This window comes from Mustelus asterias, chromosome 27 (assembly GCF_964213995.1).
Source record: "Mustelus asterias chromosome 27, sMusAst1.hap1.1, whole genome shotgun sequence".
NCBI classification, from domain to species: domain Eukaryota; kingdom Metazoa; phylum Chordata; class Chondrichthyes; order Carcharhiniformes; family Triakidae; genus Mustelus; species Mustelus asterias.
The window spans coordinates 35,144,182-35,159,564 of NC_135827.1; the positions used below are offsets into that span (position 1 = coordinate 35,144,182).

Here is a 15,383-nt window from a genome sequence, read left to right on the forward strand (position 1 = left end):
AGCCAGTGGAATTTAAATTCCCTTAATAAATCTGGGTTATAAATCTATTCTCAGTAATGGTGACCATGATAACTATCAGGTATTGTGGCAACAACCCATCTGGTTCACGAATGCTTCCCCCTCAGGGAAGAAAATCTGTCGTACTTACATTTGACTCCAGACCCAGTGCAATATGGCTGACTCTTAACTACTCTCTGAAATGGTCTAACAAGCCACTCAGTTCAAGGGCAATTTATTTATTTGTGTCACAGGTAGGCTTACATTAACACTGCAATGAAGTTACTGTGAAAGTCCCCTAGTTGTCATACTCCGGCGCCTGTTCGGGTTCACCGAGGGAGAATCTAACATGGCCAATGCACCTAACCAGCACGTCTTTCAGACTGTGGGAGGAAACCGGAGCACCCGGAGGAAACCCTCGCAGACACAGGGAGAACAAGCAGATTCCACACAGACAGTGACCCAAGCTGGGAATCAAACCCGAGTCCCTGGCACTGTGAGGCAGCACTGCTAAGCACTGTGCCAACGTGCCCAATTAGGGATGGACATCAAATGCCGGCCTTGTCAGTGATTCTTCACATCCCATGAAAGAATTAAAATATCTTCTCGACACCTACCCTATTAAACCCTTTCAAAGCTCTAATGTATCACATCAGCCCTCGACCTTCCCTTTCCTTACAAAAAGATCCCCAGTTTGTTCAATTCTTCCTTATGGATATCATCATAGGTCTGGAATCATCTTTGTAATTCCCTTTTGCATCTTTTCCAGTGCCTCAATATCCTTTTTCCTAACATGGAGGGCAGGGAGACTAACAGGGAGGCTATCAAGGAATAGATTTGAAAAGTGGAAAAAATAGATTTGAAAAGTAGATTAAATTTATTTACAATGTTGATTGGACCAGACTTGGAGTAGAATCATAGAATCATACAGTGCAGAAGGAGGCCATTTGGCCCATCGAGTCTGCACCGACCACAATCCCACCCAGACTCTATCCCAGTAACCCCATGCATTTACCTTAGCTGGTCCCCCTGACACTAAGGAGCAATTTAGCATGGTCAATCCACCTGACCCGCACATCTTTGGAGTAGTGCTAACCACTGTGCTACCGTGGCGGCACGGTAGCACAGTGGTTAGCACTGCTGCTTCACAGCTCCAGGATCCCGGGTTCGATTCCCGGCTCGGGTCACTGTCTGTGTGGAGTTTGCACATTCTCCTCGTGTCTGCGTGGGTTTCCTCCGGGTGCTCCGGTTTCCTCCCACAGTCCAAAGATGTGCGGGTTAGGTTGATTGGCCAGGTTAAAAATTGTCCCTTAGAGTTCTGGGATGCGTAGGTTAGAGGGATTAGCGGGTAAAATATGTGGGGGGTGGGATTGTGGTCGGTGCAGACTCGATGGGCCGAATGGCCTCCTTCTGCACTGTAGTGTTTCTATGTTCTATTCTATGAACTGTGCACACTACTCCAAAGATGTGCGGGTCAGGTGGATTGACCATGCTAAATTGCTCCTTAGTGTCAGGGGGACCAGCTAAGGTAAATGCATGGGGTTACTGGGATAGAGTCTGGGTGGGATTGTGGTCGGTGCAGACTCGATGGGCCAAATGGCCTCCTTCTGCACTGTATGATTCTATGATTCTACTCCAAGTCTGGTCCAATCAACATTGTAAATAAATTTAATCTACTTTTCAAATCTATTTTTTCCACTTTTCAAATCTATTCCTTGATAGCCTCCCTGTCAGTCTTACCACCTTCCTAAAATGGTTCTTCCTCTCAATCAATTGGGGGTGGGGCTGGGGCTGTGCCTACGTGTAGTAAGATGGCGACGAGTGTGTAAGCATCACCACGTGTATTCCCATTAAAGGTTAAGTTTATTTTCACCATCAGAGCGGTTGAGGAAACATCGCTTGCATGCATATCTGGATCTGGCATTTCCCAGTTTGAGGTGGGACAGAAACAAAGCACCGAGACCAGGGTTCGATTCCCGGCTTGGGTCACTGTCTGTGTGGAGTTTGCACATTCTCCCTGTGTCTGCGTGGGTTTCCTCCGGATGCTCCAGTTTTCTCCCACAGTCTGAAAGATGTGCAGGTAATGGTGCATTGATGTGGAGATGCCGGCGTTGGACTGGGGTAAACACAGTAAGACGTCTTATAACACCAGGTTAAAGTCCAACAGGTTTATTTGGTAGCAAAAGCCACTAGCTTTCGGAAAGCTGGAAATGTCCGAAGGCTAGTGGCTTTTGCTACCAAATAAATCTGTTGGACTTTAACCTGGTGTTGTTAGACTTCTTAAGGGTGCATTGGCCATGCTAAATTATCCTCCAGTGTACCCGAACAGGTACCAGAGTGTGGTGACTAGGGGATTTTCATAGCAACTTCATTGCAGTGTTAATGTAAGCCTACTTGTGACTAATAAATAAAACTTTAAACTTTTAACTCAAAAACACAATGGTGATCAAAGTAGATGAGGCTGTGTGCGTGGGTCACTGTGGAAGCGGAGTATACTGGATTCCAAGAACCATTATTTCAGAAACTGGTCCATTGTCATTTCAAGTTCAAGTTGAGGACAAAGTAATATGCAGTCACGTGGATCACCTTCAAGGGAGTGAAACATCTGAACAAATGCAAGATCAACCTGTGATTGACGTTTCAATGTCAAACGCTGAAGTGTGCGGTAACCCTGCAGCTGTTGACCCTGACACATCCAATCAGCTGTCAGGCATCGACCTACCCAAGATCCAGTGACGCACCTTATTGTGCGGCTCGAGACCCCATTGTTCCTGTTCGGGAACCTCCCTCTGTAGAGCTACATTGCTCTGACCAATCCCGCAGAGCATCTCAGAGATTTAATTTGTGAAGGAGGACACAGTGTTCCATTCCTTGTTTAGAGGGGAAGTTAAAGACAAGAGAGTTTGCAAATGTTTAGTTAGGGTTCAGGCATGTTGGCCGGAATTCTCCGACCTCGCCTGCAGCTGGGATTTTCCGATCCCGCTGCTGTGAACGGAGATTTGGCTGAGCGCCAAATCCATTCTCACTGGCAGCGGAAGCGGGGTGTACGACACCGGAGTATTCCGGCTGTTGTTGTAGTAAATGTATAAGGGATTTAACGGGAGACGGAATGTAGTGATGGGAGTAGCTAACCCCCCTTCCTGCCAATCAACTGGGATGGTTCCGATGGCTGTTGTGCCCACGGGTAGTAAGATAGTGATATGCCTGTAAGGAATGCAATGTGCATTCCCCACAAAAGTTAAGTTTATTTGCACCAAACCTGTTCTCAACTTATCGCAACGACAATAACTTGAATTTATATAATGCCTTTCAACATAAGAAAACATCTTATGACGCATCACATGAACAAAATTTGGCATGAGCCACTTAAGGTAATATTACAAAATATTAGGATAAGCTTGGTTAAAGAGGTAGATTTTTAAGGTACATCCTGTCGCAGGAAGAAAGGATGGAGAGGTTTCGGGAAGGAATTCCAGAGATCAGTGCCTTGACAATTGAAGGCACTGCCACCAATGGTGATGTGGTTAAAATTGAGAATGCTCAAGAGGCCAGAATTAGAGGAGTGCAGCTATCTCAGAGAGTTGTGTAGCTGGAAGAGATTACAGAGATCGGGAGGCATGTGGCCATGGAGGGATTTAAAAACCAGCCATTATATTTTTCAGATCAAGACGTTGCTTAACTTGGAGTCAGTAGTGGTCAAAGAGCACGGAGCAGATTCATGACTGGGTCAAGTGAGGGTTAGGACATGCGGGAGAAGAGGTTTGGATGATCTCAGGTTTCCAAAGAGTACGGGATACCAGACAGGAGTGCATTGGAATAGTTACATCTAGAGGTAAGTTCAGATGAGGGTTACGGCGGCAAATGAGCAGGGGTGGAGTTGGGTGATTTAAAAAAAAATATTTAGTTATCAGCGTGACAAGTAGGCTTACATTAACACTGCAATGAAGTTACTGTGAAAATCCCCTCGTCGCCACACTCCAGCGCCTGTTCGGTTGCACTGAGGGAGAATTCCGTATGGCCAATGCACCCTAACCAGCACGTCTTTCTGACTGAGGGAGGAAACCAGAGCACCCGGAGGAAGCCCATGCAGACACGGGCAGAATGTGCAGACTCCGCACAGACAGTGACCCAAGCTGGGAATCGAACCCGGGTCCCTGGCACAGCGAGGCAGCAGTGCTAACCATTGTGCCACCATGCAGAGTTGGAAATCGACCTTTTTGAGTTTGTTGGTCCTTCAGGGCTTATCATAGAATGCCCTTTGAAGGCCATCTCACTCAGAAAAGACCACACATTGAACATTTAATCTCCGGACTACTCTGCTATCTCTCCGTCCTATCCTTACCCAATTGGATGAACTTTCTCATATATGCCTGCTTAAAATTTAGTTAACATCAATCCTGCTTCAATTTGTGACTGCTGTGGATCGTGACGGTGGGGAACATTTTGCAGGATGCGCATGAGAGTCAGTTTACTAACCATCGATGAAGGAGGTCTGATGGCGCAGTCGTTAACATCCCTGCCTCTGAGCCGGAAGCTCTGGGTTCGAATCCCACCCAAGGAGTTGGGAGGCAAGGAAGATGCGTTCATAACATTGCCAAATAGGTTTTGAGTATCAACTCTGCAAATCCTTCCTACACACACGCTGGTAAGAGTTGGAAGAGGTTCCTAGTCAGACTTGTGACGGAAAGAAAGTTGGAGCCTCTATCATACCCCAGATTACGACATCAATGTAAAAGTGCATGTTGTCACAGCAACTCTGAGTACAGGAGTGTACTGTAACATGCCCAGCATTTTATAATGCCACTTTCACATTAAAACCCATTGGCGCTGAACTGGGCTAACCCTGTGCGATTTGTTTGCTTTCAGACTGCTTCAGATTTGACATCTCATTTGTTTTCCATCCATATTTTAATCATCAATGGAAAGGTACAAAAGAAGGAACTCTCTTACCAGCTGCCAGTTGGGGCGGCACAGTGGCACAGTGGTTAATACTGCTGCCTCACAGCACTAGGGACCCAGGACGGAGATATATAGCAGAGTAGTCCGGAGATCAGACGTTCAGTGCGTGGTCTGTTCTGAGTGAGATGGCCTTCAAAGTGCTTTCTATGGTTAGCCCTGAAGGAATAACAAACTCAAAAAGGTCTATTTCCAACTCTGCATGGTGGGCGGCACGGTGGCACAAGGGTTAGCTCTGCTGCCTCGCTGCGCCAGGGACCTGGGTTCGATTCCCAGCTTGGCTCACTGTCTGTGCAGAGTCTGCACATTCACCCCGTGTCTGAGTGGGTTTCCTCTGGGTGCTCCGGTTTCCTCTCACAGTCCAAAAGGCGTGCTGGTTAGGTGCATTGGCCATGCTAAATTCTCCCTCAATGTACCCGAACATTGTGTGGCGACTAGGGAATTTTTGCAGCAATTTCATTACAGCGTTAATGTAAGCCTACTTGTGACAATAAAATCTTAAAATCAAAGGATTAATACTAAGAATGAGGTACCATCTGGATCATTCCGTTCCTGTGCTATATGATGGGAAATAAATGTTGTCTGAAAGACGTGCTGGTTAGGTGCATTGGCCATGCTAAATTCTCTCTCAGTGTACCCGAACAGACGCTGGAGTGTGGTGACTAGGGGATTTTCACTGTAACTTCATTGCAGTGTTAATGTAAACCTATTTGTGCCACTCATGAATAAACTATTACTTGAAAATGTTCAGAGAGGATTATAAGCAAATGTTGGAGTGAAAGGGAGAGAGAGAATCTATTTGTAAAGTCAATAATCAAACAATTTTATCCACAATCTCTGCATCTGTTAATTGGGATAACATTTTTATGACAGGAAGTGTTCAAGCTGCAAGATGAAGCACCATAATTTGTTAAAACCAAGGTAACCTTGTCTAAAACTCTTGTCTTTTCAAATGCAGTTGAATCCATTAGTGGTTGATGAAGCTGTCAGATTTAAATCTGCTCATTTTTCCCAGTGAGAGCACAGAAAGATCAAAGATCCATCACTCAGGAAACAGCAAGCTCACTACCCACATCCTGCTGTGAAAAACGTGATTCAAGTGTAGATTCTGAGCCCTTTTCTTTTGTCAAATGTTTTCTACACGTCTAGTGCTGAGTAATAATTCAGAGGCCCTGATATGTGATTATTGTAACAGACGTTTTTTTCTTTCTGCCACTTAGCCACTTATTCTCCTGGATAATATATTCACCCATTTTATCAACTCAGAAGCAACTGGGTTGGTTATCTTGAAGATGCCAGGTCCTCTTCAGAAACACACTATTACAGCAATTCAAATGAGCAGCACTAAAGATAAATTGCCTCGCTGAAATCATTTGGAATAGAAAAAAGACACTTTCACAATTACTGTTGGGTTTAACCTCAGCCTGTTTATCCGGCTTTCTGCTCCAAGTGTTGAATGTACCAGCGTGTAACAAATATTCATTAATACTGTCAATGCATGTGTGCCCTTTAAAGACCAGTCAGTGCGGATAGTGTTGGGCAAGTTGGAGAACCTTCTTATGCCTCTTTTTCAAGGCCTCGACGAGATGCCAATTCATAGGATGAGAACATCACCTCTCCAGTGATCTTGTCTGTGCCTATGCCACTCTGGGGAGGCTTGAGGCCTTCCGCAACCCATGTGGACACCACAGGATGTAGAGCGTTTGACAGACGCACACAACAGCGTGATCTGCTTCAGCTTTAGAAGATTCCTTTTGGGTTCCATTTCAATTCTTTCATTCGTTGCACCGCCTTGAAACAGAAAGGCATGCGGTGTACAGATGCAAGTTGTTGTTGTAATCGATCCGACCTAATTCTTATCTCGTGGTGGGATGAAAATCGCAGGGGTTCTATGATGAGCGGGAGATTCAAGTAAAAGTGAACATGTTTACATAAGGATGGCACAGTGGTTAGCACTGCTGCCTCACAGCGCCAAGGACCCGGGCTCGATTCCAGCCTTGGGTAACTGTCTTTGTGGAGTTTGCATGTTCTCCCCGTGTCTGCGTGGGTTTCCTCCGGGTGCTCCGGTTTCCTCCCACAGCCCAAAGATGTGTAGGTTAGGTGGATTGGCCATGCTAGATTGCCCCTTAGTGTCCAGGGATGTGCAGGTGGGGTGGGTTGGCCATAGTAAAGGTGTGGGGTTACAGGGATAGGGTAGGGGGGATGGGTCTGAGTACGGAGAGTCAATGTAGACCCGATGGGCTGAAAGGCCTCCTTCTGCACTGTAGGGATTCTATGGATTCTATCTTTCACCTCATCTCTTCAGAGGTCAGTTGGTGAATTGGGTGTTTATTCACTTCTGAGGGGTCAGGTAGGCGCTCAGGACAAGCTCCAACATCAGCCTAATTACACTTAATGCCCAAACAATGGGTTCCCTCATCCAGTTCTGCCCCTCTCTCTGGGTGATGTGTTTGCTGGGTGACTTGAACCTATCCGATGTTGAAAAACGGCATCAAAGTGCGTGAGCTGTAAGTTTATGAACCCATTTAACCCAGCGAGCAGGGCTTTCCCTGAACCTGTCAACAGTCTAAGCATAATGCTCAATAAATTAGGTAGACTGACATGAAACGGCTGGTTACATCTAAGAGGCAATAATAAATCATGAAAACTGGCCATTAAACTAATGGGTGAATTTGGTCTGTGAGAGACCTTAATCGTTTTATTTTTTGAAGTTCTGGGATACATTGGGCGGCACGGTGACACAGTGGTTAGCACTGGTGCCTCACAGCACCAGGGACCCGGGTTCGATTGGGTCACTGTCTGTGCAGAGTCTGCACGTTCTCCTCGTGTCTGCGAGAGTTCCCTCCGGTTGCTCCGGTTTCCTCCCACTGTCCAAAAGATGTGCTGGTTAAGTGCGTTGGCCGTGCTAAATTCTCCCTCAGGCGCCGGAGTGTGGCGACTCGGGGATTTTCACTGTGACTTCATTGCAGTGTTAATGTAAGCCTACTTGTGATACTAATAAGTAAACTTTCAGCCAGTCACCAGAAGACACATCAGAACAATACCACCTTTCTAGGTACAATATGATGGTCTGGTGGTTTTGTTTCTGGACCAGGAATCTGGATTCATAACTAATCTTCAAGAGAACATAAATTGAAATCCCATTTTGTCAGAAATTTAATCAAGAATAAAATCAGGCAACTGTAACGAGGCAGCTGAGGAATTCTCCTCCATTTTATATTGCCTTTCAAGGTGAATTTCCATCACCCTCATTCCCTTTATTCCCCCCAATAGTGCAAGACTTTATAATTCGACCTGGCTTCGAATCCCGCCATGACAGATGGTGGAATTTGAATTAACTTTTAAAAATATCTGGAATTAAGATTCTACTGATGACCATGAAACCATTGTCGAAAAACCCCATGTGGGTCACTCGTGTCCTTCAGGGAAGGAAATCTGCCGTCTTTACCTGGTCTGGCCTATATGTGACTCCAGAGCCACAGCAATGACATGGGTGTCGCTGTCTGGCCAGCATTTATTGCCCATCCCTAGTTGCCCTTGGAGGGCATTTGAGAGTCAACCACATTGCTGTGGCTCTGGAGTCACATGTAGGCCAGACCAGGTAAGGACTGCAGATTTCCTTCCCTAAAGGACATTAGTGAACCAGATAGGTTTTTCCGACAATCGACAATGGTTTCATGGTCATCAGAAGATTCTTAATTCAAGATTTTTTTTATTGAATTCAAATTCCATCATCTGCTGTGGTGGGATTCAAACCTGGGATCTCCAGAACACCAGTTGCTTTTCTGGATTAATAGTCTAGCGATAATACCACTAGGCCATCACCTCCCCTTACTCTATGCTATGCTGTGGTTGATTCTTAAGTGCTCACCAAGGGCAACTAGGGATGGGCAATAAATGGTGGCCATCCAATGACCCCCCCTGTCCCACGAATGAATTTTAAAAAATCTCTCTTTGTTAGAGCTTTTAATTAGATTTTTAAGTTGTATTGAAATCCCTCCCTATCTCCTCCAGCCTTCCAACTGTCCGGGATCTTTTGACTCCCCCAATTCCAGCCTCTTTTCTCATCCCTAATTTCTAGCACCCCATCATTGATGGTGGCTTTCAACTAATGAGGTCTTAAGTTCTAGAATTCCTTCTCCAAACTTCATCCTCTGCCGCTTTCACCCATTTCTTATAAAACCTATTGCACCCGTCCTAATATCATCTCCCGTGCCTTGGTGTCAAATTTGCTTCGATAGTCGCTCCTGTGAAGTGCCGGTTTTTTTTTGAAGGTGCTATGTAAATGCAAGTTGTTGTTAGTAGTAGTGCTTTTGTGAAGGCATTAACAAAGGGATTCATAAAATAGAACCCCTACAGTGCAGAAGGAGGCCAATCGGCCCATCAAAACTGCACCGACAACAATCCCACCCAGGCCCTATCTAAAGGCCGATTTAGGTCAGCCAATCAATCTAACCCGCACATCTTTGGACTGCGGGAGGAAACTGGAGCACCCGGAGGAAACCCACGCAGACAACACGCAAATTCCACATAGACAATTGCCCGAGGCTGGAATTGAACCCGGTTCCCTGGAGCTGTGAGGCAGCAATGCTAACCACTGTGCCAGCGTGCCGCTCGGTGGATATCCTGGATACACCTGGAATAACAATGCATGCACGCTACCACATCAATATTGATGATTTCCAATTATTTTCAACATGAGGATTTGTCGCCCTATTCTGTGCTGTGAGGGAAGTGAAATCACCTGGTGTTTTTGTCATTTGTAATCCAGAGACGATTACAGCTATGTCCTGGCTGGAGTTATGCCTCATTTACTGTTGGGTAAGTAAACAATGGCTGTAATCTTTAGTGTTCAATATCATTCTTGAACTTGAGGGATGCATCAAGCCAGCCACCCATGTATACTGAAAGCAGTATATGGAGATTTATCACCCATTGATGTCTTGATGTCAACCCAAATCATTGCGACAAATATAATCTCTTTCTCGCGACATCTTTTACAAATATTGCCGGTTGGATCCTACTTCAAATGCTTCTTAAACTGTAAAAGTAAATTGCATTCTCTCTCCATATGAAAGACCCAGCTGCTGTGAATTAGTAAAGCTCTGAGTTTCCAAATGTTTCAATAAACTGCTTTTCCTACATGACAATGGGACGGCATGGCGGCACAGTGGTTAGCACTGCTGCCTCACACCGCCAATGAGCCGGGTTCGATTCCCGGGGCTTGGGTCTGTGTGGAGTTTGCACATTCTCCCCATGTCTGCGTGGGTTTCATTCGGGTGCTCCAGTTTCCTCCTGCAGTCCAAAAATGTGTGGGTTAGGTGGATTGGCCATGCTAAATTGTCCCCTAGTGTCGGGGGGGCTAGCTAGAGTGGATGTCTGAGATTGTGGGGAGAGGGCCTGGGTGGGATTGTGATCAGTGCAGACTCGATGGGCTGAATGGCCTCCTTCTGCACTGTAGGATTCTATGATTCTATAATGTTTCAAAGGTACTTCATTAGCTGCTGAGCCGTGAAAGGCACTATGTAAATGCAAATCTTCCTTTCCAACTGTTGTCCAGATAAATTTGAGTGAAAATACGTGAGGACCAAAAGACGTCTTTCCAGCTCTTTCAATTGCATGTGTTGCCTTTAATGGTCATAATCAGTTGTACCCGAAAATGTGTTACAGTCAGATGGTATAGCACAGACACAGGCCATTCAGCCTGATCAGTCCACGCTGCACAGGAACTTCCAGGCCCTGGGAATGCTTCACACGAACCTCCAACCACTCCTCCTCCTCCCATTTTATCAACATATCCTTCTTTAAGGTTTCACCTTTGAACATTGATTTACATCGGAGGGAATGGAAACTGGTTTTCACAAAGCTGGAACAAATTTAAGACAATTGACAAAACATCCCAGGTGGTAGAGGAGGATAATTTATTTTCTGCAATGATTCAACAACTTTCAACAAGTTTTATACTTTGAAAGGAAGTGTTTGCAGGAGCATGTGAAGGAGCAGGAGAGTGGGACTAATTAGATATCTCTTTTAAAAGAGTCAGCACAGGCACCATGGGCCGCATGGCCTCCTGTGCTGTAAGATTCTATAAATGGGTATCCCATGACTAGTGTGTGTATTGAAAGATCAATTGTAGTTTCAAGAAGCCAAGTTGAGTTTCACTTGGCACAAAGGCACTTTTAGAATCCCTACGGTGCAGAAGGAAATCATTCGGCCCATCGAATCTGCACTGACCACAATCCCACCCAGGCCCTATTCCAATAGCCCCTCATATTTACCCTTCTAATCCTCCTGACACTAACATTAATTAAGCATGGTCAATCAACCTAACCTGCACATCTTTGGACTGTGGGAGGAAACCGGAGCACCCGGAGGAAACCCACGCAGACACAGGGAGAATGTGCAAACTCCACACAGGCAGTGACCCGCGGCCGGAATTGAACCCAGGTCCCTGGATACCGTGAGGCAGCAGTGCTAACCACTGTGCCACCGTGCCGCCCCTTTTAATGATACGTGCAGGTCATGCACTTTGGTGGGAGGAATCAAAAGGCAGATTATTACCTAAATGGAGCGAGACTGCAGGTGAGAAAAGTACAGAGGGACCTAGGTGTTCTAGTGCATGAATCACAAAACGCTAGCAGGCAAGTCCAACAAGCAGTTAAGAAGGCAAGCGGAATTTATTGCAAAAAGGTTAGAGTTTAAAAATAGGGAAGTTTTGTTGCAATTTTACAGGGTGTTGGTGAGGCCTTCTCTGGAATACTATGTACAACTTTGGTCCCCTTACCTTAACCAGGTTATAGTAACATTGGAGGCCATCCAAAGGAGATTCACCAGGCTAATTCCTGGGATGATAGAGTTGTCCTATCAAGAGAGACTAAATCTTGTAGGTCTGTATCTCTTGGAGTTGAGGAAGGTGAGAGGTGACTTTATTCAAACATATACGATCCCGAGGGGACTTGACAGGGTAGATGGTGATATGTTTTCACAAGTGGGTGAGTCTCAAACAAGGGGACATAGTTTTAAATCACCGGCCCTCTAACTTGGAGCTGAGGTGTGTGGAAATAGAGGATGGTGAATCTGTGGAATCCTCTGCCCCAAAAAGGGTGGTGGAGGCTGGATCATTAGAAGCATTTATTGTGGAGGTGGATAAATATTTGATAGATCGAGGAAAAGAGGGTTACGGGGAAATGGTACAGAAAAGGAGTTGAGACCGACATAGATCAGCCAAGATTGTATTGAATGGCGGGGCAGGCTGGAAGGGCCAGGCGGCCGACTCCTGCTTCTATTTCTTGTACATTCAAGCTAGACAATTTTGGCTTTGACAGGAAATCCATACGCAACTGCATCACTTTGCAAACTTTTATTTATTGGCAGTCAGCTTCTACAAATGCTTTTGTGCCTAAGACGCATAAAATGAACATACGTCAACTCGCATTATTTAATGTAAGGAGTACAGGCGCAAGTCTTGTAGTAACATCCCTTAGAGATCTGACCTGAATTATCGTTATTTCTTCAGATGTTTTAGAATACCAATAAGGAAACCCAAGTCAATGCAATATGTAGAAAGTGTTACGCTCTTAACAGGCTTCAAGCAGAGACGATAGCATCCCTGTACAGATTTTACTAGTTAGTCTAACGACCATGGGAATTTTGGTGGTCAGAGTTCCATGAGGACAAATGAGTGCCAGAAAAAAAATGCCATATTATGGTAGTGATCCCCAATATTAACACCCGAAGCAGTACATATTTAAATTGAAAATATTTAAATAGTGAAATCATTTGTTTCCAAATACTATTCTTCCTTTTCTTCACTTACGATTGCTTCTCAGATATTTCTTGTCCACGGGAATGCTGCCCCTTGCTCATGGGGTGAGATGCCATGGCTTCTTCGTAGAATCATAGAATCCTTACAGTGCAGGAGGCCATTTGGCCCATAGAGTCTGCACTGATAACAATCCCACCCAAGCCCTATCTACGCAACCCCACATATTTACCCTTCTAATCCCCCTGGTACAATGGGGCAATTTAGCATGGCCAATCAACCTAACCTGCTCATCCTTGGAATGTGGGAGGAAACCAGAGCATCCCCACGCAGTCACGGGGAGAACATGCAAACTCTACACAGAGAGTCACCCAAAGTCGGAATTGAACCTGAGCCCCTGACGCTGTGAGGGAGCAGTGCTAACTACTGTACCACTGTGCCGTCCCATTCCTTCTGCTGCAGCTTTGGTGGAATTGGTGTACCTGTATCAGCAGAGTAAATTCAAAGATGCTGCACTGTAAATGTAGAAACTTTCTACACTGGAATGTAGGTAGCCCCTTCCCCAATGAACAGTGGAAGCTGGATTATTGAATATACTCAAGGCTGAGTTGGATAGATTTCTGATCAACAAAATTGGGAGGGGGGTGTTGGGTGGGGTGGGAGGGGACTTGGCGGAGGGGGTGAGCGTTGGTCAGCAGGAAAGTGTCCTTAAGGATCTTATTAGGGGGCATGGTGGCACAGCGGTTAGCACTGCTGCCTCACAGCACCAGAGACCCGGATTCAATTCCCAGCTTGGGTCACTGTCTGTGTGGAGTTTGCACATTGTCCCCGTGTCTGCGTGGGTTTCCTCCGGGTGTTCTGGTTTACGCCCCCCCCCCCCCCCCCCAGTCCGAAAGACGTGCTGGTTAGGTGCATTGGCCATGCTAAATTCTCTCTCAGTGTACCCGAACAGGCGATGGAGTGTGGCGACTCGGGGATTTTCACGGTAACGTCACTTATTAGTGTTAATGCAGTGTTAATGTAAGCCTACTTGTGACTAATGCATTAACTTTATCGAATAGTGGAGCAGGCTTGAGAGGCTGAAAGGACAACTCTTATTTCTGACGTTGAGCTAAGATGATTCCGTGAGGCAAGATTCCACATTAAGGTCCAACCAGTGCAGAGTTCCATAGCAAAGCCTATCCAGCGTCTTAGCTTTTAATCACTTGAACATTGGAAATCCAAAACATTGAGGTCTCATCAGCTGGTGAAAAACCACACCCATTGGTAAATTGGGAATTTGCGAAACCGTGCCCGCTGTCATGATTTAGAGTCATAGAGGTTTACAGCATGGAAACAGGCCCTTCAGCCCAACTTGTCCATGCCGCCTTTTTTTTGTAAACCCTAAACTAATCCCAATGGCCCGCATTTGGCCCATATCCCTCTATACCCATCGTACCCATGTAACTGTCTAAATGCTTTTTAATAGACAAAATTGTACCCGCCTCTACTACTACCTCTGGCAGCTTGTTCCAGACACTCACCACCCTCTGTGTGAAAACATTGCCCCTCTGGACACTTTTGTATCTCTCCCCTCTCACCTTAAACCTATGCCCTCTAGTTTTAGACTCCCCTACCTTTGGGAAAGGATATTGACTATCTAGCTGATCTGTGCCCCTTAATTCCTTAAATGCTAATGGATGGAACAGTATGGTCAACACTTCCGAAGTTTGGTAGGGGGCAAGCCTGCCCACTGGCACCATGACTGATCTACCCTCCAGTTGGACTTCAGGAAGAAACCTGTCTTTCGCACCTTTACATAAAGAGAAACAATTTTGGACAAAAGCAAGAAGCTTACCTCCACATAAACAACCCATGGCATTACCAAGGTGGCCACAAGCAGGTCAGCCACTGCTAAGCTGACAATGAGATAGTTGGTGGTGGTCTGGAGGGCTTTTTCTCTGGACACAGCTATGCACACCAGCACATTGCCAAACACAATGACAAAGATCAGGAGGGTCAGGAGCATGGCGTAATAGTTGTAATGATATTCCTGCTCTGCCCCGGTGCCATTGAACAGTCCAGTCCAGTTCCCTTCGTAGGTCTCATTGAACACAATCATGCTAAAAGGATCCATGGATGACGAGTAGATTCACCTTGTGGCCTGGAAGGGAAATGGGAGAGTCAGTTCAGTAGAAACGTGCACCAGAAAATGCAATGCAACCAGCTAAAGGTGAACCAAAGTCAGAAGCATTAGAATTCCAGCGTTGTGATTTTACTTTCTGAAGAGAATGGGCCCATTTTCAAAATGTGCTGCGATTATATTTAATCACAGCGGCTGAAAAATGGCTGGTTCTCTCTTGAAGACAATTGATTTTTTTTCCCTCTCTTCCTTCGATGCTATTGAAATGATAAAACCACAATGGAGCTGTTATTGGGACCTGCAGTGAATGATAATTAGTTATGTGCAGCGGACACGGATTTCTCTCTGCACGGTCGGGAGACATTATTATTATTATTGACCAGTCCAACAGTGTCTGTTAATGACACCAGCTCATTGCCAAAATATAGTCACAAAGAGTGAGCAATGCAGCATAATAGTTCATTAACAAGGTCTTTCTTAGAAACAAATCTGGTTCCAACTAATCAATCTTTCTCACAGAGGCCATACCTGTCACACAGCAGTAGT

General features: G+C 45.6%; 1 protein-coding gene across 2 annotated transcripts in view; it reads right to left on the reverse strand.

Moving 5' to 3' along the window:
• The window catches only part of drd2a (dopamine receptor D2a), a 55,378-nt gene extending 40,544 nt beyond the window's left edge, over positions 1–14,834 (reverse strand). Inside the window, exon 1 of one of the 2 annotated variants that reach the window (XM_078199025.1) lies at positions 14,553–14,834. In XM_078199025.1, the coding sequence (XP_078055151.1) occupies positions 14,553–14,831 (279 nt within the window). In that variant the 5' untranslated portion in view covers positions 14,832–14,834. The remainder of the gene's footprint in view (positions 1–14,552) is intronic. The other variant, XM_078199024.1, reaches the window with a different exon arrangement.
• Positions 14,835–15,383: the final 549 nt, after the last annotated feature.